Raw genomic sequence first — 22,853 nt, 5'->3', positions numbered from 1 at the left:
TATGTGTTGTCGTCGGTCAAGTTAGTCCTTGGACCAATTTTCCGTTAGTCCCTCAGACGGAAAACACCACATGTCACGTTTTTTTACACGTAGACGTCCTAGTTGGCTCTCCAACGGTCAGAATGAAAGTTTCTAACCTGTCAATTTAGTCCTCATCCCTGAATCTACATAATCACCCCCAATTCTTAACCCTGGAGCCGCAAATTAGAAACCCTAGTTCTTCAAACCTACAATTGCCTTCTTCAATTCTCTGAATTGTGAAATCCCTATCTCTCGTTGTCGATTCTCATCCATTAACATGGCAGTGGGCTCTAATTCTCGTGGTGATTAGAGGTCAGGGCCAACATATCATGAAGGTGGAAGTGCTTCTGTGAATGGCAGAGTTGTGCGCTGCAAATGTGGTGTCGAAGCAAAAGTGAGGATCTCTAGAACAAATTTAAACCCAGGTAAACCTTGGTATGGTTGTCATCTACCAAAGGTAAGTTTCTTCTTCTTGACTGTTGATGCATGTTATATTTGTAACCCATGAACTTGTGATGAATGTTGTTGTTTTTTTCCCAGAATCATCCTCAAAATTGCAATTATTTCCTCTGGGTTCGAGATGAAGAAGATGGAATTACATAAGTAACTAGCTCAAGGGAGGAAGAGATCATGCAACTGAAATCAATTTTACTGAAAAATCAAACCATGATTGAAGAATTGAGGGTTAAGAATGAAGCTGTCATTGAATGTATAATGGTGCTGAATCAAGCCATGATGGTGAAGAATGAGAGAGTCACACAAGAACTGAGGATGTTGAGAGTTTATGTCTTAGGTGTAGTGTTGATGTTGGTGATAGTGTTCTTTTTGTTGTTTTATTCAGGTTCTGTTCACTTTCTAGGCAGTTAGAGGTTGAGTATGTTATGGAGAATGAGAATGTATGTAATGTTTAAGAATTATGCAATCCTTCTTGTTATGAATCATGCTACCATTTTAATGCAAAATGAAAATGACTGTGTTCAATTCTTGTTATCCCTGGCAATTACAATCACTGGCAAAGATATACCAAATCAGGATAAATTCATTCTGCATAACTCAAGTACCATAAGTTTTTGGCACATAATTCAGGATCTTGTCATTGAAGATAATTACATAACCACACCATGACAAACATATACCAAATCAGCAAATTGACATTCAACATAAATAGATCCAATACATTAGTCTGTTACCACAAAGTTATGGCACATTAAACAAACAACATTGTTCCAAAAATATATGAAGACCATAAAAGGTTTCCAAATGTAACCAAGACCATAAAAGGTGTCCAAATGCAACCTAGACCATAAAGGGGTTCCTTGGCAAATTACAATCCCATCATACTATGGATAGGGATATAAAAAAACAAAAAGACTTGGTTCCTTAGTTGTTGTTGTTCTGGCCATTCATTGGGAAATTGGGGGTAGGCATGAAAGTCATTTGTGCTCCATTGAAGACAGCAGGGACAGGACCTGGTGGTGGTGAGCTTCTGACTTGAAATTGCATAGGGCTAGCTGAAGTTGTTGGAGTGGAAGACATATTTATGTTGCGGGGGGGCCTGAAAACAATTCCTGTGCCTCTGGCTCTGATAGGAGGAGGCCTAAATCCAGCAGGCATTGGAGGAGGCCTAAATCCAGCAGGCATTGGGCTAGCATTCATGCTTTGTCTTGGTGGCATTGGCTGAGCTGGAGCTCTTGGTGGCATAGGAGGTCTTGGTGGCATAACCTGAGTTGGAGCAGTTGGTGTCATTGGCTGAGTTGGAGCTCTTGGTGCCCTAGCCCGAGTTGGAGCAGTTGGTGCTATAGCCCGAGTTGGAGCAGTTGGTGCTATAGCTCTTGGTGCCCTAGCTCTTGGTGCCCTCCTAATGGTTGTGGCCTGTAAAGTAGTCATAAAATTGAAATTATCTCATCATACATTAGTGGTTTTCTATCAATGAATTAAAACAACACCATACCTCATTTGATGAGCCTGCATTTTCATTCTTTCTTTGTCTTGATGCTCTCCTTCTGGTTGTAACCTGTAAAGAACCATGTTGGATGTTAATCAAGGGGGTGAAACTAAATTTAAACTGATGATGGAGCAAGATTTTAGCTCAGATGATGGAGCAGGATTTGCAGCATTTTCACTGACAGGCTGAGGGATAGGCTGAGACAAATTTTCCTCAGGTGGTGCATTCTGTGATAAATCAATCTCAGTTTGATTTCCCTCATTTTCCTCAAGTGGTGGTTGAACCCATCCTGTAGGCATTACTGGACAACCATAGTTCATGCAGCCTATAGTGTTATGATTGACTCCACCACACCTAGAACACTGAATGTTAACATATGTTCTCCTCAACCTTGTGCCCCCAGCTGTTGTTGCCTCTGTGCTATCCCTTCTCCTACACTTCTTTGGCCTCCCAGGTTTTCTCTTCATTGGTGGTGGAACAGGCTTCAGGTATGGAGTAGCCTCCCAGAACTCTTGGCTATGTGTTGGTTGTACATAGAACTCATAAGTAGCATTGTATGCACCTGTTGTCAGCCAACCATTGCAATAATTTTCTGGCCTTTCATTTTTGTGAGCAATGGCAGCAATTGCATGCTTGCAAGGCATACCTGTGAGTTGCCAAAGTCTACAAGTGCAAGTTCCTTCATGCAATTTGACATCAACTCTTGTGTCATGACATTGAACCTCAAATCTATTCCCATCTACATCACCAGCCCATACAGCGGTCCAAGGGTGACTACTTATCTTTTCCTTATCCAACTTACTCTGTTGGACTGGTGTTAGCAAACCTCTGTGTGCTGCTAGCTTCATTTTGTTGTTTGCCATAGTCCTCATTGAGCAGAGTTAGAATTGGTTTCCCTCTATACTTGAGGATCTTGGCATTGAAGACCTCACAAGCATTATTGCATATATTATCACATTTGCATCTGACACTGAAGTATGACTTGGTCCAAGCATGTTTTGGCCATTTGTCCAGGTATGCCCAAGCTTGTTCACTCTTCAACTTCACCCTGTCCATCTTTTTGTTGAATTCTATCACAGTAGTTGCTCTAGCACATTCCCAAACTGCATTCTTCAATTCTTTGTCTTTCCATTGCTTAGTAAAGTTTCTCCACAGATGCATTGCACAAAATCTGTGATCCACTCCTGGCATCACCTCCTGCATTGCTGGAATCAAACCCTGCAAGTTTATCAAAACAAAAATAAGTCCTTCAATGTCACAACTTAAAACCAAAATAGTCCTTAAACAATTCGAGAATAGTCAATCTAGTCCTTGTTAACCTTTTGCATATCAGATATGAAGTTCCATCCATATTGTCTGTAATCTCCAAGGTCCTCATGCAAGAGTCTCAGGAACCATAACCAATTATCCTTGTTCTCCACATCCACTATTGCATATGCAATCACAAAAATGTGATTGTTTGCATCCTGTCCAACTGCTGATAGTAGTTTCCCTCCAAAGTAACCCTTCAGAAAGCATCCATCAAGACCTATAAGAGGTCTGCAGCCAGCTTTGAACCCTCTCTTGCAAGCAGCAAGGCAGATATAAATCCTCTGAAACTGTGGATTAGAGCCAGTGATGGGAATGCTGTCCATTGCAACAGTTGTACCAGGATTGCTCCTTCTAAGTTCCTGAGCATAGTCCCATAACTTAGCATATTGCTCCTTTTCACTACCTTCTACAGCTTTCCTTGCCATTTTCAGTGCTCTGTAAATCTTGGTGTCATCTAGATGGATGCCATATTCTTCCTTCATAACATCAAATGCTTCATGGTGAGATAGTGTTGGTTGAGTTCTCAATCTGGCTTGAAGTTTCTGAGCAACCCAAGCTGTTTTGGCTTGCTTGTTCCTGAATGTCCTGTAGCAAGTGTGTGTCTCCACAAATGTCTTCACTTGAAAGCACTTTTGTGGCTTGCTCCAAGCACATAAGATCACCCAAGGGCAACTGTCTAACCTGCATACAGCCCTGGCCCTGGTGCTATCATTTTTCTCCCATCTCATTTGCCTACCTACATCAATTGTGTAATCCCTAACTGCAGCTTTAAAGGTTGACAAATCTGCAAATTCCATACCAAGCTCCAAAACCACTTTCCCACCCGGTTGTGCCTTGTACTGGGGGAAAATACGAGTCCTACTTTCTCCCTCATCACCTGAACTCACAGGACTCATAAGCTCTTCACTGTGATAGCTCATGGCCCCTTCTTCACATGACCATTCAGTTTGTTTCACTTGGTCAGCAGGTTCCACATGTGCACTGTCTGAATCTGTACTTCCATAAGAAGCAGATTCAGTTTCACTGCTATCCTCATCCCTTCTTCTCTTTCCCTTCCTCTTGTTGTTCACCTTCTTTCCTTTCTTACCCTTACCCTTATCCTTGCTTGGCTTGTTCTTACTAACTTTCTTACCCTTGCCCTTCTTAGCTTGTCGTGCAGCATTCTCCTCATTCAATATGTCAGCCAAAATTGCATCAACATCATCTGAAAAGTCATTCCTAGAGCCATTCACCACAACCTCCCTCACAGGTTCTTGACCAACATCATCTACCACAGCCTCTTCCACCACATCTTCTTCCACCACAGCCTCTTCCACCACAACTTCATCAAGCACAACCTCTTCCACAACTTCATCAACCACAGCCTCTTCCACCACTTCATCAACCACAGCCTCTTCCACCACAACTTCATCAACCACAACCTCTTCCACCACAGCTGCTTCAACACCAACATTTCCAATTCTAACTCCATGGCCAGACAGTAACTGATCATCATCATGATCAATGACCACATCAAACTCAAGCATTGGTGCTGGCGGCACAATAGTGAGTGGTTCAAACTCAGGGTGCTCAAAGTAAATGTAAAGATCCCCCTCAGTAAACTTGGCCAGTGAGATCATGTTAATAACAGAACCATCTCCATCAACCTTCTTCAAGTTAAGATCCTCTCCACCAGCCTTCCACCATATATTCTTGAAGCTCTCATAACCATGCTCTCTTCCCATTGCTTCAACAAGGAATGTATTCAAAGTGTCACCATCGATTTCCTCCCAAACACAAACTTCACCATTGACATATTCCCAATCTCCAGATTCCTTGTCTACTATGAGTTGTCCACCATGGTGCAAAAGCAAATTCACCCTGGAAGCCATCTGCATTAAACCACAAGATTATTTTAGGACACTCACTCAAAATTTAGGGATTTAAACACTACAACATAATCGACCAAGTAGAAAGGACATATGACATTTTAACACAACAAAGATATCAACTTTCATCTCACAACCATGTTAACCGACAAAAAACCCAAAAATTTTCGAGTAAAAGCTTAACTTAACATGGAATCTTTTCTTCGAAAACCCTAAACAAGCTTCACAACTACTTCAATCAACCAACAACAAGCTCAAATCATGAAACCTAACCGTAAATTTCAAAACATGCAGATGAAAGGAACGGAATTTACATACATGAAAGCAAGGGAACAAAACCACTCCGCCACAAGCTTTCCAACGTCGATCACAGCTCCGGTTAACTTCGATTCACAGAGCCGTTGCAATGGAGGAGAAACCTAGGGTTCTTCAGCCGTTCTTCACTCTCCTCTCTCTGTGTTTTTGGTTGCTTATCTCATGGGTAATAGATGAAGAAATGCTTGGTTTCCATAAGAAGCTGGCAGGGACTTATTTTCCCGACTTCTGCATCCATTAGAGGGTCGACACCTCTCCAGGGACTTATTTGACAGTGAAGTTTTGGAGGGAATATGAATAAGGAGCCAACTAGGACGTCTACGTGTAAAAAAACGTGACATGTGGTGTTTTCCGTCTGAGGGACTAACGGAAAATTGGTCCAAGGACTAACTTGACCGACGGCAACACATACAGGGATGAAAAAAGACCATTTTCAACAGCTGAGGACCACTTCATCATAAGTGAACACATTCAAGGACCAGAATGACTGTTTACTCTATAAAAATTCTTCTCTCGTGTTTTCTCATATTAATATTTTGTGTCCATTTATTTACAGAAAGAAAAATAAATGTAATGTTTCATTTGACATTGTCATGTGAGAATTAATTATTCTAATATGTAGCATACAAACTTGGCAAAGTTAATAATCTTTATTAACTAGAAAATTTAAATGAAATGTCACAATCTGAGCCAGCCCAGGTGGTTGGAATTATTGAGGGGGAGAGAAAGATTAATGGAGCTTTCAAACACACACAACCAAGCTGCAATTGCCAAGGTTTTGACAAATACGTAACCATCCCCTTCTATATTTTAAGGATTTTAGTGACAAAGAAAGAATCACTAAACAAGAGTCTACCCCCTTTTTTTCCCTTTCCAGCTCTTTTCATCTACTTGGGTTGTACTTTTCCTTGGCATGTAATCTTTGGTTCCAATTATTTGCTCCAAAGGATTTAAATAAGCACCAAGATCTACTTTAGCATGGTCATTTTCACTAATTATTGACGGCACAGTTTCAATGTTTTTTAATTTTTTAATCAATAATAAACATCATTCATGTTGCTTTCAAAGGGTCCAAGTTTTCAACCACTAAGCTTAGGAAAAGACTTTGTGAGGGGTTTCGTTGTATCATATATTCAATAGATGGAACTTGGAAGCAACATTGGCATATTTTGGGAACTGGGGATATCTATTGCTCTGGTCAAAATAGAAAAGCTATTTCAAATGCAAAAGATCTCTAAATAATTGAGTGAAAACTCTATTAAAATTAGGTTAGTTTTAACTCAAACCAAAAGTTAATTTAGAATATGGATTGTTCTACTTAGAGCATCTCCAATGTTAGTTCTTAATTCTTAGTTCTTAGCATTATTAATGTGGGCCCGTATTGTCACATGTGCTTAAGCAACTCTGAAACAATTTTGCTCCAATCATGAGTTCTTAGTTCTTACCACTATTTATTTGGTCTCTTCAACCACATTATTTATACTTTTTATTTTCATAAAGTAATAAAACAAAACTCATAAAGTAATAAAGTAATTTGGATGTGAGAGAAAAAATAATTTTTTATGCTAAGAACTCAAAAAGTAAAACTCCTTATATAAGAACTGAGTTCTTATTTTTAAGAACTAAGAACTCCATGTCAGCACCTCCAATGGTTAAGAACTCGGTTCTTAGTTCTTAACTCAAAAATAAGAACTAAGAACCTTGCATTGGAGATGCTCTTATAGAATATCTAGCTAGAGCGTGAAGTTTGTATGACGGGATATACGCTAGTGATATATTAATGAGTGGTTATAATAAACAGATATGCTTTGTTATCATTGATCAATGAAGTACAATTTTTAATATATTTTGATAAGCGCATAATTGATGCAATTCATGTGTGATTTTTTAAGCTTCATTATATTTATTTTGTGTTTAATTGTTCCAAAGTTGTTATTCAGACTCTTCACACATCTATTTGAACCCCCCTTCAAAGTATAAAAATACCCAAATGGCCTTAGTGAAAAAAATATAAAAAATTTCCAGCTCCATCCTCACATTGTTTCTCCTCTCTCCTTTCCTCTTTCCTCTTTTCTCTTTATTCCCTCACCGCCGCCGCCGCCACCACAACCACAACCTCCATCTTCTCATCTCTCATCTTTCCTCCGTCCCTGTCGTCGTCGTTGTTACTATCGTTTTTAATTTTTTTTTCTTTAACTAAACACACTTTAGAGGTGCGTCACTCAAAAGTAGGATACGGCGACACGTATAGTATCCTATTTTTTTTCTTGGATGCTGATGTTTTGGCTTCAATGCCTATTTGATTCTATTAATGAATTTGCCATGTTCAAAAAAGTTTAAGACCTTGTTTCACTGTTGGTGCTCTCCCCTATTAATGGACTTGTCTATTCAGCTGGGATTCAGGCTGGTGCAATTTGAGACTGATTGTTTACTCTTACAACAGGCTTGGAAAAGAGCTTCTAGAAACTGTTATTTATTTTCAGTTATAAGGGATTGTCATAAGTTAGTGGTGTTTTTTGATCATGTTGATCTTAGACCTTGTTTCAATGTTGGTGCTCTCCCCTACAGTTGCGGAAGCTCTTAGTTTGTGGTGGGGGATGGACTTGTCTATTCAGCTGAGATTCAGGCGGGTGCACTTTGAGACTGATTGTTTGCTCTTACAACAGGCTTGGAAAAAAGCTTCTGGAAACTCTTATTTATTTTTAGTTATTAGGGATTGTCATAAGTTAGTGGTGTTTTTTGATCATGTTCATCTTACTTTTGTGCGTAGGGAAGGTAACTCTTGTGCTGACTACCTTGCTAGGAACGCCTCTTCTTTCCCACACTCTATTTGGATTGAGGAGGGGCCTCCGGGGTTGTCTAGTCTTTTGAGGGCTGATGTACTGGCATCTATGCCGAACTCGTTTTGATTTAATATCATTTGGTTGTTGATTTAAAAAAAAAAAAAGACCTTGTTTCACTGTTTTAATGATTCTTGTTTTGTAAGTAGATTAAGATTTGTTCACTCTTGATTTGAATGTTTCATTTAAATTCATGCCTCTTATATTGGCTTTGAATATATTTCCGCACTGAATGATAATCTAATAGATTTGAGTACAACTCCCTCAAGAAGGTTCAGGTTCTTACAAACAACCTCTGTCAATATCAAAAGTCAAATTCCACCACAACAAAGATAGACAAAAAAAAATACTCTAATTTTTATTCCTCTTATTGACTACCACCCTGTCAAATAATATGAATTGCTTCTTGAATTGATTTAGATTTAGAGGCTTCTCAAATTTGATTAAATGGAAAAGACGTATGACTGAATTCATTCCTGAATTTATTGAATGGGAGTGGCGCATCCGCGCATGATTGAATTCATTCCCTAGCTTGAAAGGGTTAAATCTTTAATGGCACTTGCTCACTAGCCTTCTTGACACTTTGAAGTTCGCTTATTTTTTTTACTCTTGAATAAATCAAAATTTGGCTGCTTATACTAATAGAGAATCCGGTAGGAGTTGATATGAGTTGGGTTGGGGAGGTCCAGGGATCGATCGATTCCTGAAGTAAAACTTTACCAAAAAAACTCATTGAATAAATTGAATTAAAATTATTTTATGGTATAGGGCAGTCTTTCTTTTTAACAAGGTATAGGATGGTCTCTTGCAATTAATTGACCTTCCACTTTTTTTTATTAATTTTTATTCTGCTTTTCAAGTTTGTGTTTGATATAAAACAACCAACCAAACCCTTCAATTTACTTGCTTTCATTTGCAATCATTCGATTTAGCATTGGTGCAAGGTTTTTTTTTTATTATTTGCAAGGATTTACCTTATACTAGTGTTTTTTTTCCTGTGCGTTGCACGAGAAATATGTCTATTGTATTTGATACATCAATTAATCATGAATGGGATTATGCGAGTTCGTTTAAATCTTAGATGATTATGAAAAATCTTTTAAAATTCGGTTTCAAAATTTTTTTTGGAATCAGGAAACACGTGTCAACAGAAGAGAAACTATCTAATTCTTTTATAATATATATTGATATATATGGGAGGAAATGTCTGATACAGTATCTTAGATAATTAGGGAAAACCTTTTAAAATTATAATGGATTATAATCTCAGCACTACCTATTTTATTTTTATATTGTAGACAATGATAAAGAATAAAATGAGAAATCAAGGGATCCCTGTAAATATGCAGTAAATTAAACTTGAGACTTTTCCTAATTTAAAAAGATAATGAAAACGGTTTCAATATATATTTTGGAAATAAATTTAGTAAGGAGTAATTTAGGTTTATCTTAGATAATTATGACAAATCTTTTAAAATTTGGTTTCAAGATAAAATAACGCAACAGAAGAGCTATCTAACAAATTGACATGTGGAATTTGTTATCTAACAAATTGACATGTGGAATTTTTCTTATGAGATTGAACCAAGAGTTGTCACCTAACCAAATCAGTCTTATAGAAGTTCTTCTGATCATATTTCTAGTATGATACTTTAACAAATTTAACTATGCACATATAAGTTTTGATTCTCATCTACTTTTTCTTTTATCTCATTTCATTTTTTTTCTATTGTACTTGTTAGGAAATAACACAGCTGAAGAAGTAAAATAAACCAGGAGCGCAATCAACAACACAAGAATATAACGTGGAAACTCCAAAACCGGAGAAAAAACCACGGCCGTTGTCAAAACCGACAACCAGAGAATAAACACTATGTGAAAATTGTTACAACACATAGACTTCACTCTCAACCACCCCATAACCCCAGTACACCCACACTCTCCAAAGTAAATATTTGAACTACATCGTCTCACAATACTCTAAAACAAGAGCATAAGAGAAAAAGAAAACACAAATATAAACTTAAAGTGTTTTCATGTGCTACATCTTTGGTGTTTTGGTGTGTTGAAAGAAGGAGCTTAAGATCCCTATATATAGTCTTTGACCCTCCCACCCGTCACTAATCTAAGCGATGTGGGACTTCTCCAAGATGCATAACTTAATCTTTTTTTCTCCTTCATTAGCAATGTGGGACTTACATTGCAATCAACCCCAACAGTACCATCTATCATATTTTTTTTATTCTATTTCTATATATCTTTCTCATACAGGTGTGGATAGAATGAGGGTAAAGAAAACATTTTCCATGCTGATGATATCTGTACTTCATAATCCCTCAATCATAGAGGGCATAATCTAAAATTCTCAAGATAATCATGCAATCAAGGATACTGACATCTTGCTCAAATTGGTTGATGGAATTATATTGGATAAATATGCAACAATCATTTTATGATTTTGGCTTTTGTTGGCATACGTGTATATATGCTATGTACCACAAATAGGTATACGTGTGTGCCCAGCATTGTTGTGGGACTTGCTAGATAACCTCAATCTTTGGAATTTTGGCAGTTTTATGAAATATCACTAAAAGACAGATAGAAATTCATAATTTTATCTGTTGCTGTTGCTGATCTCTCTTAGCCCCCACCCAAAACAAAATATAGTGAAAATTAAAAAACAGAACATTATTCACGAGTTCGAATATTTAAAAACTTATGTTCTCTGTAATTTACATGGTAAATTCTAGAAGAAAATCTAAATTTCTGGATCTCTTAATTGGAATCTTGACTCTAGCATTTGTTTGTCTTTCTCTGACATTATCATATTAATTTCGTGGCATCTTCTTGGGTGATTAATATTCCATTTGATCTATTTTTATGCAGAAATTGCAAAGTTCTAGCAGAAAGTTATATATATAATTTAAGCTGGTTACGTTTTTTGTTTTACGTTTTTTCTAAATTTATGCAAAAACAAAATTGTTAAAGTATGTGAACACTAATTTCAAACATATAATAATCTGGACTTGTTGGCACTGAAAAATTATATATTTCATAAATTGCTATAAATCTCAAAAAAGTATTTTAGCTAATTTATGAGTAGCTTGAAACTGGATAAAACAGCCAAGTAAAGAAAAGTATTACACCTGGATGGATGAGATTAGTGGACAAATAGAAAAAGGCATAGGTATGAGGAGCCTGGATCCTCTCAAGTGTAAAAAACCGTGAGAGTGTCAAGTTTTACCATCTCACCATTAACTTTTGTGTAGATAATAAATGAAAAATAAAATAAAATAAAATTAATGGTGAGATGTGGTATGGAGCTAGGTATGAGAGCAAAAATGTTTTTAAGTATAAAATCTGAATCTAGGATTAATCCGACATTCTTTTTTTTCTCCAAAAAATCATTTGAAATTTCATAGATTTGAATCTGAAATTCGAAGAGTGAAAAACCCAAAAAATGGAAAAAATATATTATCTTGAATGTTGAAATAATTGAAAATCTTAGTATCTTCCCTTTTTTTTCTTAAAAAAAGTGCTAGCTCCTTAGATTTGAGATGTCTGAAGTCAATGACTTATTTGGAATGACAATATATCATCAAGATATTAATTATTTTTATGAATTAGGATGAGATAAAATAATAAATACCCTGATCATATTGAAACTGGAATGAGGGTTTCTTTCTAACCAACTAGACAGCTAGTAGACATATTCCTAACATCCTTCAAGGAAAATATTACAGATTGTTATGTCTTGAATAACTTAGTAATATTCAAGGACATTTCCAACTGTGAAGTGTTAAAGAATAAATTCAAATAATTAAACTTAGGAAGCCCCACATTGACTCAGTATACTTCCAAGAAGGATCAAAAAGAGTTTAAAAACTAAAAACACATCATGTAGCCTCAGGAATCGTGATCATTGCCACGCATACAGGGCTTAAAAAATGTTACCAACTGTATATATATAGTAACAAAAAAATGTACCATGGTGATTCTCTGTTTAATAAAAAAATTGGGCATGTCATGCTGTTAATTTCTGTTTATTTCGGTACATGTACATCTTGTACTTGAAAAGCTACAAAAAGATCATGCATATAATCAATAGCCGAAACATTATATCTTTTGTCCTCTTATACAAAGGACATTAAAAGTGGAGCTCTTCTTAGCTGTAAGGTGGATTGTAAGAGCACTTACATGCACCAAGTGTCCATAGTGAATCATCATGATTTGTGTATTCAGTACGTACTATGCTTTCTTTAGACCAAAATATCTTTGCTGAACTGTTTTTTGGGTCTTACATTGCTGTACTGAATTCATTGTTGAAGGTAAAAGCCATTGCCACTCTACATAATTCTAACAAAATCCATAGCCCCTAATTTCCAAATTTGTAAGGGTAGTGCTCAATTCATGTTACCTTGAGCTGTATACGACTTGGTTTCATGAGCGCACTTTAGTGGATATCAGGTTTGTAGATCATACACGTTACAAGATAGCTTTAATAGAAAAACATGAATTTAGCATATGTGAAAAAAACTTCTTGCCTTTGTTGAATATTTGAATAGATTTTTAAGTTAATTAATCTCAACTGGAATCCAATCAATCCTATTTATAAGCAAAGTGCTCAATTATTCCCATGTTACATTGAGCGGTATACGACATAGTTTTACGAGCACACTTTAGTGGATATTAAGTTTGCATATCATACACGTTAAATTTAAATGTTAATTCAATACTTGAATTAAATGAATAAGAGAAAAAAAATTTATTTTTTTATGCTAAGAACTCAATTTTATTTTTTTATGCTAAGAACTCAATTATGGTGTTAGAAAAATACTACAAAACCATTCATGTGAAAAAAACTTCTTGCTCTCGTTGATTTGAATGAACTTTTAAGTTGATCTCAATTAGAAACAAATCAAACCATATTTGTAAGAGAGGTGCTCAATTTAGTTCATGTTACACTGAGCCTTATAAAACATGGTTTGTCAATATACTTTAGTAGATATTAGGTTTGCTGATCATATATATATATATATATATAAGACGTGAAAATAAGCTTCTTGCTTGTGTCGATTTGAATGGACATTTAAATTAATTTCAATTGGAATCCAATCACACATTATTCGTAAGGAAAGCATTTAATCATGTCCATGTTACATTGAGTAGTGTAGAACTTGGTTTTTTCAGCACCCTTTAGTGTGTATATTATAGGTTTATAGTTCATTCAAGTTACAAGACAACTTCAACAAAAAATAATTTAAAACATATGTGAAAGTAACTTCTTGCTTCTGTAGTTCTGTTGATGTGAATGTGCTTTAATAATCACCAACTTGAATACAAACACACTTTTATTCGCCCTACAACACAATTTTTAGCCAAGTAAGAGTCCTACACGCAAAAGGGTAATTATATGAAGAATTAAAAATATTATTCTAGTTTAATTTAAGACTGTTGTTCCTACTTCTGAACACAGGTGGCTTCCAGTTGTTTTGATAGAGAAGTTACTTCTATCTATATAGGAGTAGGGCCGCAATATTGAAAGATCCAAGAGGTTGAAAATTGACCATGTGTCTTGTGATGGTGCTGCTGCAGCAAAATTGTGGACAGAAGAAGTGGAGAAGGTGCAGCAAGTATTGGCTTTGCATTCTCTTTCCTTACTTTATTGCGTGCACTTGCTTCACAATGGATAAAGAAACCTTAAAGCACTTGTACCCTACAAAAGTAAATATTGGAAACAACCATAATGATACCAATAATTATTTGTCCACACCTCTAAATGAGGTGAATGAGATGGAAAGAGGTGGAGGAGAAGAGAGATATGATGAAAAGAAAAAGTAAGAGAAAAAAAAAATATAAAATGTGATAGATAATAAGAGGAGAGAGATATAAATAAACATAGGTGAAAATAAAGTGTATAAATAAGGAGGTGTGTATATATCATTACTGGTAATGATACACAAACTATATTATAATAGTAGTAGACACCTCGTGACGAATGAATTTGGGGTGGTTTTCAACTATCACAACTCGAAACATTCTAAAATAAATTAACTAAAACACATTTCTGGTGGACTAGAATTTTGGCGGTCTAAAATCGCAAAAAATGTGTAGTATATGTGGCTACTGTTGGATGGGCTACCAATCATTTTCCTATTGGAAGTATTAAAGGTTTATTTCATCTCCCATTGTCTTGTAGTTGTTATGAGAAGTTAAAGAAATATCATTTTCTTCCTTTAAGTCCATGTGAATGACTTCTAAAACTGATTATTTTTTTCTTAATTATGATAACTTTTTTTTAAAAAAAAACTTCTAGGCAATTAATGGTAAAAACAAGTCTCACAGTGAGGTTTATAAAAACATCTCCGTGAAGTCTCATATTGCATATGTGTTTGGTCCTAAGAATCAGACGAGATCTCATCACAGAGCTGATGATGGTGTTTGGTAGTGAGTGTCCAAGAGATGAAAGTGGTGCTAATGGTTCCATGACGAGAGAGTACCTGTACAAGATACTCTGATGCTCAAGTTAGTATAAGTGTTTGGGAGAAAACTTTTAAGTCTCAATAGAACACTAAGTGTAAATGCTTGAATTAATAGCATCCTTGGTTACTTGCTTCCCGCTCGGTGGACTATATCCCTTTCAAGTTACTTATTTCTTGTCTCCTTCGAGACGAGCAAGATTGTATCTCTTACATTTCACTTGCTCTTCGCTCGGTGGACTGTATTCTTTCAAGTTACTTATGTTTGGTCTTTCGAGATGAGCAAGATTGTATCTCTAAATAGTTACTTGCTTCCCGCTCAATGGGTTGTATCTTTCAGGTTACTTATGTCTGGTCCTCTTCGAGATGAATAGACTGTATTCCTTAAATGGATTACTCATTACGTCCATTCTGCTTGAAAGTCCAATCAACATACACAACGGTAAAAGAGAAAATAGAATCATTCTCGAATTCCTATAAGCTTTATCAAATTTATGAAGGTGCGAAAAACACTAGAAAGGGGGGTTTGAATAGAGTTTTTGAATCTCGGGTATACTTTTAAGCTTTTTCAAAACTCAAAGATAAAAACTAAGTGCTGAATAATAGGAAGTAAAGCACACGAGTATTTTATCCTGGTTCACTTGAGATAAAAGCTCAAGCTAATCCAGTCCACCTGTGAAGGTGATTTCTTCCTTCTTCTGATGAAGGCAATCCACTAAAATCAATGAGTGTTACAACTGCACTTTGCAACCTGCTAAGTGACTAACAATACACTGATTTTCTCACTAGTATCCTCTTAAGAAGCTGATCTACCGATCCTCTTAAGACTAGCTAAATACTGAATCAGCCTTGATTCAGTCCTCTCAAGATCCTACCAACCTTGGTCTCTTGATGAACTTTACAATATGACGTAAAAGGTTTCGGGTTTACAAAGAGTGCTTCTAACAAGCGAATAGTAAACTCAGAAGTTTAAGAACAGTGAAGAAATAATGCTAAGAGAATGGTTCGTATATGTTGAATATTTTCAGCAAAGTTTCTTGGCTTCTTTCTTCAGCCTTTATATACTCCAAGACTTGTGATGTAGCCGTTGCTAGGGTTTTATCCGTTGGATTGGCAATTCTGTAATATCAGACTGCTAGGCTGTACAAGGTAGGTGGCGGACAGACTGAGATTTGTACGACGTTGTACTGTGATAATGACCTGTCTTTTCACCAGTTGACTTGAGATGAAGGAGCTTCAGATGAACGTTGATGAAGCTTCTGATCATCGTCAGATTGGAGCTTGGATTCCTCTGACCGTGCAACTTCTGCTTCTGAACAAGTTCCTCAGAACTTCTGATCGTCAGAGCTAGAATAGCTTGGGTCTTCAGAACCAACTTCTTGTAAGTCTTCAGAACTTGAGTCTTCTGCATCTGGACCGTTCCACTGGAACATCTGGCCTTCAGAACTTCTGACTTGAGTTCTTCAGATCTTCTTGAGAGCTTCCATCTTCAGAGCTTCTGAAGCTTTTGCCACTGTTCAGAACGAACATGGTAGGATGAAGAGCTCTCTTTTTAGTAACCCTTGGTTCTTCTTCTTCTGAACGAATAAGCTTGGGTCAGATTCAGAACCTGTTTGTCACAACTTAAAAAGACAAACGTTAGGGTACCACAATTGTTCATCATCACAAACCTTAATTGTAATCATCAAAACATAGAGATGCAACCACTGATCAAACCTTGATCTTACAATCTCCCCCTTTTTGATGATGACAAAACAAGTATTTTGATGAACAATTTTTACACAATAAACTGAATACACAAGAGAGAAAAGATCAGAGATTAAACTTATCCTTGTGTAACAGTTTGCTATGCTCTTTCTGAATCAAGGGCAGCACCTGATTCTGAGCTAGGGTCTCCCCCTGACTCCCCCTGAATCTATGACTTGATGAATTGGTGAATAGTTTAGATTCGGAGTCTGGTTATGTGATCAGATTTTACGCTTGAATAGATGTATACTCATCAGAAGTGATGGTTCAGAACTTAGCATATCTCACATAATGACATAGAGTCTTGTTCAGATATAATTGGAATAAAGCGTTAGAAGCAAGATTAGTTCAAAATGTATTCCTTATCTGAGACGCTTGACAATATCTATGTGCTATAAGTATTGATACTTGTTCTCCTCTACTGGTTTTATGTAATATAAAAATTTATCAAAACCAATTTATGTACTCCCCCTTTTTGTCATAATCAAAAAGAGTGAAAAACACAGACAACAATAACAATAACAGGAAATGATGCAACTAAATATGTTATTATTACTGAACGGAGAAGAAGTACAAGGGAGAGAGAGGAATGAAGAAGACTAATCCTAGATAAATAGGAACGCTCGAGAATTCTTCATGGAGAGAAGGTGAAGGTGGAGGGGACGAATGTCCTGATCAATTGAGGCTAACTGAGCTGCTAGCTCCTCCTTCAACGCCACATTCTCCTGGACCGCCTCTGGATCCGCTACATCGTTATCTGCTTCATATTCCAGAAGCATGCAAATGCCCTGGAATTGATCTTCAACGTCCTTCCGACGATTGGTCAGAAGGAGGAGGTCAGTCAGAACTTCTTGAAGGTTCTGAAGACAGAGAGTCTGATGAGAGGTGAGCCAACAGGTCAGAAGATGCTCAATCTTCTCAATAGCTTGAGAGATCTCAGAAGAGGAAAGATTAACACTCCATGGAAAGACTTGGTCAAATACCAAAGTCTTGAGTTCAGAAATCAAATCGACAGAAGTCATTCTTGAACAAGGAGTAATGAAACAGAATGATGAGGGAGTGAATTGCTTTGTGATGAAGAGGAAGGATGGCGAAGATTATAAGGAGAAAAGGTAACAGAAAAACATGCAGAAAACTTATCAAATCATAAAGGCATGTAAGTTACTAAATGCACGGTGCATTGAATCAGATAAGAAATAATTAAACATAGTCAGCATAAAATAAATGCGGTCATAACAATTAAATGTATGCATGATAGAGATGAGGAATCATGGCTTGGAAGAGGAGGGAAGGTTTTCCATTAGATACTTCATGATGGCCTCCATTTTGCTTGATGATTCTGCAATCTGCTTGCTTTGCTCAGTCTGAACTTGTCCTTGTTGCTCAACCATCTGAAACAATCGCTGCTGATCATCTTGAATCCTGTCGATCCGGGCAGCTAAAACGGCAACTTCTGGAGCTGGAGCAGAGGGAGGAACATCTGATGCTTGTGGATGAGTGGCAGCTTCAGCTTCTGAAGTTATAACAGTATCAACGTGAATCGGCCCTTGTTTCAGAACCTCATCAGCATCTGCATCTTCCAGAATAACTATACCATCTGTGCTTTCTTCTTCTTCCTCTGCTGAAACCATCTCAACATCCTCTGAGGTACATTCAGAGACAACACATGATCTTTCAGCCATAGCTCGTCTCAGAGGCTCACACACCTTGTGCAGCACTCTCTGCCTCTGCTCATAGGCCCTCTCAGATGCATCATGAACTCTGAGTCTTTTCTCCCTGCTAAGCTGCTTCTGAAGTTCATAACCTTTGCCTTCTGACCAACTCTCAAATGCAGACCATAGACTATCAACAAGAGAAGCATCAAACTGATTATCAGTTACCTGATACAGCCAGTTCACCCTTCTGATTGCTTCTGCAGAAAACTCCTGAATGAGTTGAGGAAGACTCTGAGGGAGGAAAGAGGTGGCCAGGGTCAGAACAGGCTGAGGAGTTCTGGCAGCATTGGAGCTCGAAGCATTTGATTCTTCGATGTGTTCAGTAGGAATGGAATCAATCTCATGATCCTTCTCGACGCCTGAGTGATCTGATTCATCCATATGCTCAGCTTCAGAGATAGTATCTGGCCTTTGCCTTGAGGTGACAGTCTTCTCAGGTGAAGTGAAACTCAGATCCTGTGAGTTGACTGCTGAGTAATTGGACAAGGATACATAGGAGGTCTCAGCAGCGTCTGGAATCCGATCTTCAAAATTGGAAGCAATTTGTTGAAGAGGCTTCACATTGAAAGGCGGCTCAAGGATTTGGACATCATCATCTTCCTTCTCTTTCTCAGCAGGGATCTCACCAGTCTGGGTTATGAGAAAGGTGTGTGGAGTAGATGCTGGCTTGGAAGTGAATTGCTGAACTAAGGTCTTTAGAGTTGCCTCACTTTGAATAATGCCTTGAATGAAGGAATTTAAGGGAGGTACTGGTTCAGTTGGGATGGATGTGGAAGAGGTGTAAATTGGAATGGAAGGAATGTCTGTGGTAGCTGTTTGGATGGTTGAAATAGGAGCTTGAGGTTCAGCTTGTGTGTGAGTTTGTGTTTCAGGTTGAGTGGGTGCTGTTTGGGTTAAGGTGGGCATGGAAGTAGATATAGGCAGGGGTTGTTCAGGTACAACTACTAAAGCAGAATCAGAATTAATGCTTTCAGTAATTACCTTAGCATGGCTTCTGATAGGTGAGGTTCTGGTGAGTTGGACAGCCCTTGCTGGATCAGAAGTTCTTTTAGATCTTCTTTCACGTTGTACTTCTGAAGCAGATTCAGAAGCTTGTTCTGCAACTGTCTCTTTCTGCTGAAGGGGACCTTTCAGAGGCAGCTTTCTTCTTCTTACCAAGTATACCTCATCAGAATCTGTGGATTCTTCAGCCTCTGAGGAGTCTCTTATACCCTGAATTACATTCTGGATGATCTCATGGTCATCCTGCTCATCTTCCTCTTCCTCAAGAATGATTTTGCGTCTCTTAGCCAGAGGCCTGTCTTCATCTTCAGTTTCCTCACTTGAGAAGTCTTCCCATGTGTCTTCTGAGCTTTCAGAATCAGACATTTGTTGTTGTTGAGTTGAGGTTCTCTTCAGAGACCTTTCAGAAGATGCTTCCTTGATGATCACGGTCTTGGAAGCAGCCTTCTTCTTTGCATGTTCCTCTATCAGAATCCCTTTGCCCTTAGGATCTGAGGGCTTGCTGCTTGTTGCTCTTCTGGATTTCCTGGTAGTCAGCTTAGGAGGACTTTCAGGAAGGGTGTTAACGAATTCTGTAAGGGTGATAGGATCTCCTTGTCTTCTGAGCATCCTTACATATTCCAGAATGCATGCTGGATTGTCCTTCTTGGACCAAATAGGAAAGTCATCAATGGGGTAATTCCTCTGACGAACTTCATCAGAAGTGTCTTCTTTGGGAGCTACTTTGATCTTCTCAATGATCTGCATTTTCTTTAACTTTGTGCCATTGAAGGTATCACCAACTATCGTGGCCAGATCTTCGTGAAGTTCAAGATCTGATAGAGTCTTAACAAGCTTGTTTTGGACGAAGATGTCTGACAGTAGCCTTCCATACGGAATGTAGGAGATGAATCTCTTGTTCTCACAACCAGTTGTGGTCCTTGATTTCTCAACACACTCCTTCAGATAATTGAAAAGAAGGAATGGCAGACATATAAGCTCACCAGTTGAAATGTAGTACATGATTACCTTCTGAGTTGCATTCAGGTAATCAGTTCCTCCAGTTCTAGGGTGAATGCAGTGCATGAAGATCTTTTGCCAAATCTTCATCTCAGACTTCAAGTCCTTAAAGCTGTACTTGGTTTTCTCGTAAGACCAGTTATCATAGAGCGCCTTGTTGACAACGGTCCTCATTCCAGCAACATTTGCTTCAACATTCTTGATCCTTTTTCCCTCCTGGAACTTCATACCCAGCAGCTTTGCAATAGATTCTTCAGAGATCACAATTTTCTTGCCCAGTACATGGGAGACGACATAGTAGTCATTGCACACTGCATTTTTCCAGAACTCGACAACCAATTTGTGATAGATTGGACCAACGAGCCTGTTGAAGTACCCAGACCATCCTTGCAACTCGACTTGGTTCCTGATATCAAACCCTTGTTGAGCAAGATTATCAAAATCAACTCTTGCTTCGCAGCACACATTCAGTTCTTCCACTTTCTTTGCACAGGTGACTACATTTTGTGCATTCAGAATCTTCTGAGCTTCCTCGAATCTTTGCTTCTCCTGATCTTTGGCAGTTTGTGTGGTAGCAGCAGAAACATTCGCCTTAGGTTTCCTTGATTTACCCATGATTCTTAGAGGATGAGGTTTTAGGGTTCAGAGAAAGGGGAAATGTTGGAGGGAGAAGTATGAATGAATGCAATGCACACGGGAGTTTCAAAACCGTAAGTGTAAGTGAGTGGGAGATCGTGTGTGATAGTGTATATTGTGGGTTTAATGGTAACCGTTGACAGTATTTCTAAGAAATTAAAGGCAAAATCAACGGTTATAAAGTATATAGTCTGAAAATAGCATAGTAGAGGAGAGTAGACACCATCATTATAGCAGATATACCACGCGACTCAAGGAACTATGTCACAAATGAAGTGACACGTGTATTGTTGTCTACCACAGAAGTTTAACCAGTGGGTTAAGTGCTTCTGATCGAGTAACTTCTGAAGGAGGTAACATCTGATGACTTCAGAAGTACCAGGGTCAGAAGTTCTGAAGAAAACCTTACTCTGGACAAAAATCCATGTTCAGGTTTTCAAGAATAAATAAAAACCTATCTTCTGCCAAGGGCTTAGTAAAGATATCTGCCCACTGATGGTCAGTATCAACATACTCTAGTGATAGAGTGCCCTTCTGAACATGATCACGAATATAATGATATTTTACCTCTATATGCTTTGCTCTTGAGTGTAGAATGGGGTTCTTGCTGAGTGAGATAGCAGCTGTGTTGTCACAATAAATAGGAACCTTCTTCAGAGACAACCCATAATCTTCTAGATGATTCTTCATCCATATGGTTTGTGTACAGCATGTGGCAGCTGAGACATATTCTGCTTCAGCAGTTGATAGAGCAATTGTGTTCTGTCTTTTGCTTGACCACGTGACAAGATTTGATCCAAGGAAATGGCAGCTTCCAGAAGTGCTTTTTTCTTTCCACTCTATCTCCAGCAAAGTCAGCATCACAAAAACCTGAAAATGTATACTCTGATGTTTTTCTATACATCAAGCCAAGGTTAGTAGTTCCTTTTAGATATTTGAGGATCCTCTTAACAGTAGTTAAGTGAGTCTCTCTAGGATCTGATTGGAACCTAGCACATAGATGCACACTAAACAATATATCAGGTCTAGATGCAGTTAAGTAAAGAAGAGAGCCTATCATTCCACGATAGAGCTTCTGACAAACCTTAGAGGAAACTTCCTCTTTCTCAAGAATGCATGTTGGATGCATTGGAGTCTTTGAGATGTTGCAGTCACTCATGTTGAACTTCTTCAGAAGTTCCAGGGTGTACTTCTTCTGATGGATATAGGTGACTCCTGGTCGTTGATCTATTTGAATTCCCAGGAAGTATTTAAGTTCTCCCATCATGCTCATTTCAAATTCAGCCTGCATTAACTTAGAAAATTCCTTGCACAAGGAGGGATTAGCAGAACCAAAAATGATATCATCAACATAAATCTGAACTATAAGAATGTCATTCTTATAGGTTCTGCAGAAGAGAGTATTGTCACCTTTACCCCTTACAAATTCATTTTGTAGAAGAAAGGAACTGAGCCTTTCATACCACGCTCTGGGAGCTTGCTTCAATCCATAGAGTGACTTCTTGAGCTTGTAGACATGCTCTGGGTGTTTGTCATCTTCAAAGCCAGGAGGTTGCTTGACATACACTTCTTCTGAAATGTAGCCATTGAGGAAGACACTTTTGACGTCCATCTGGTGAAGAATGATGTTGTGATTTACTGAGAAGGAAATCAGTAGCCTTATAGCTTCAAGCCTTGCTACAGGAGAAAAGGTCTCAGTGTAATCAATTCCCTCTTGTTGACTGTAGCCTTGAGCTACCAGTCTTGCCTTATTTCTTGTTACTTCTCCTTTTTCATTCAGCTTGTTTCTGAATACCCACTTGGTTCCAATGACATGGAAACCTTTGGGTTTGGGCATTAAGGTCCATACATCATTCTTGGTGAACTGATCTAGCTCTTCTTGCATTGCTTGAATCCAGCCTTTGTCTTCAAGAGCTTCATCAACTGATTTTGGCTCAATGAGAGACACAAATCCCTTCAGACTCAGAAGAGTCTCT

General features: G+C 37.8%; 1 protein-coding gene across 1 annotated transcript; it reads right to left on the bottom strand.

Moving 5' to 3' along the window:
- Positions 1-1,401: 1,401 nt before the first annotated feature.
- Positions 1,402-2,610, bottom strand: LOC130744033 (vegetative cell wall protein gp1-like). Its single transcript, XM_057596228.1, has 3 exons — positions 2,149-2,610; positions 1,973-2,035; positions 1,402-1,893 (listed from the first exon to the last, which is right to left on the bottom strand). Exons 1-3 carry the CDS (start codon positions 2,608-2,610, stop codon positions 1,402-1,404), a joined length of 1,017 nt encoding a protein of 338 aa, XP_057452211.1.
- Positions 2,611-22,853: the final 20,243 nt, after the last annotated feature.

This window comes from Lotus japonicus, chromosome 3 (genome assembly GCF_012489685.1).
Source record: "Lotus japonicus ecotype B-129 chromosome 3, LjGifu_v1.2".
In the NCBI taxonomy this organism is placed as follows: Eukaryota; Viridiplantae; Streptophyta; class Magnoliopsida; order Fabales; family Fabaceae; genus Lotus; species Lotus japonicus.
This window is presented reverse-complemented; position numbering and strand designations above follow the sequence as displayed.

Excerpts from the sequence above, each read along its gene's own strand:
- LOC130744033 (XM_057596228.1), bottom strand. The coding sequence starts at position 2,610 with ATGCCTTGCAAGCATGCAATTGCTGCCATTGCTCACAAAAATGAAAGG. Across the intron at positions 2,036-2,148 it reads CTCAGCCTATCCCTCAGCCT|GTTACAACCAGAAGGAGAGC; the intron begins GTCAGTGAAAAT and ends GGTTCTTTACAG. Across the intron at positions 1,894-1,972 it reads ATGCAGGCTCATCAAATGAG|GCCACAACCATTAGGAGGGC; the intron begins GTATGGTGTTGT and ends ACTACTTTACAG.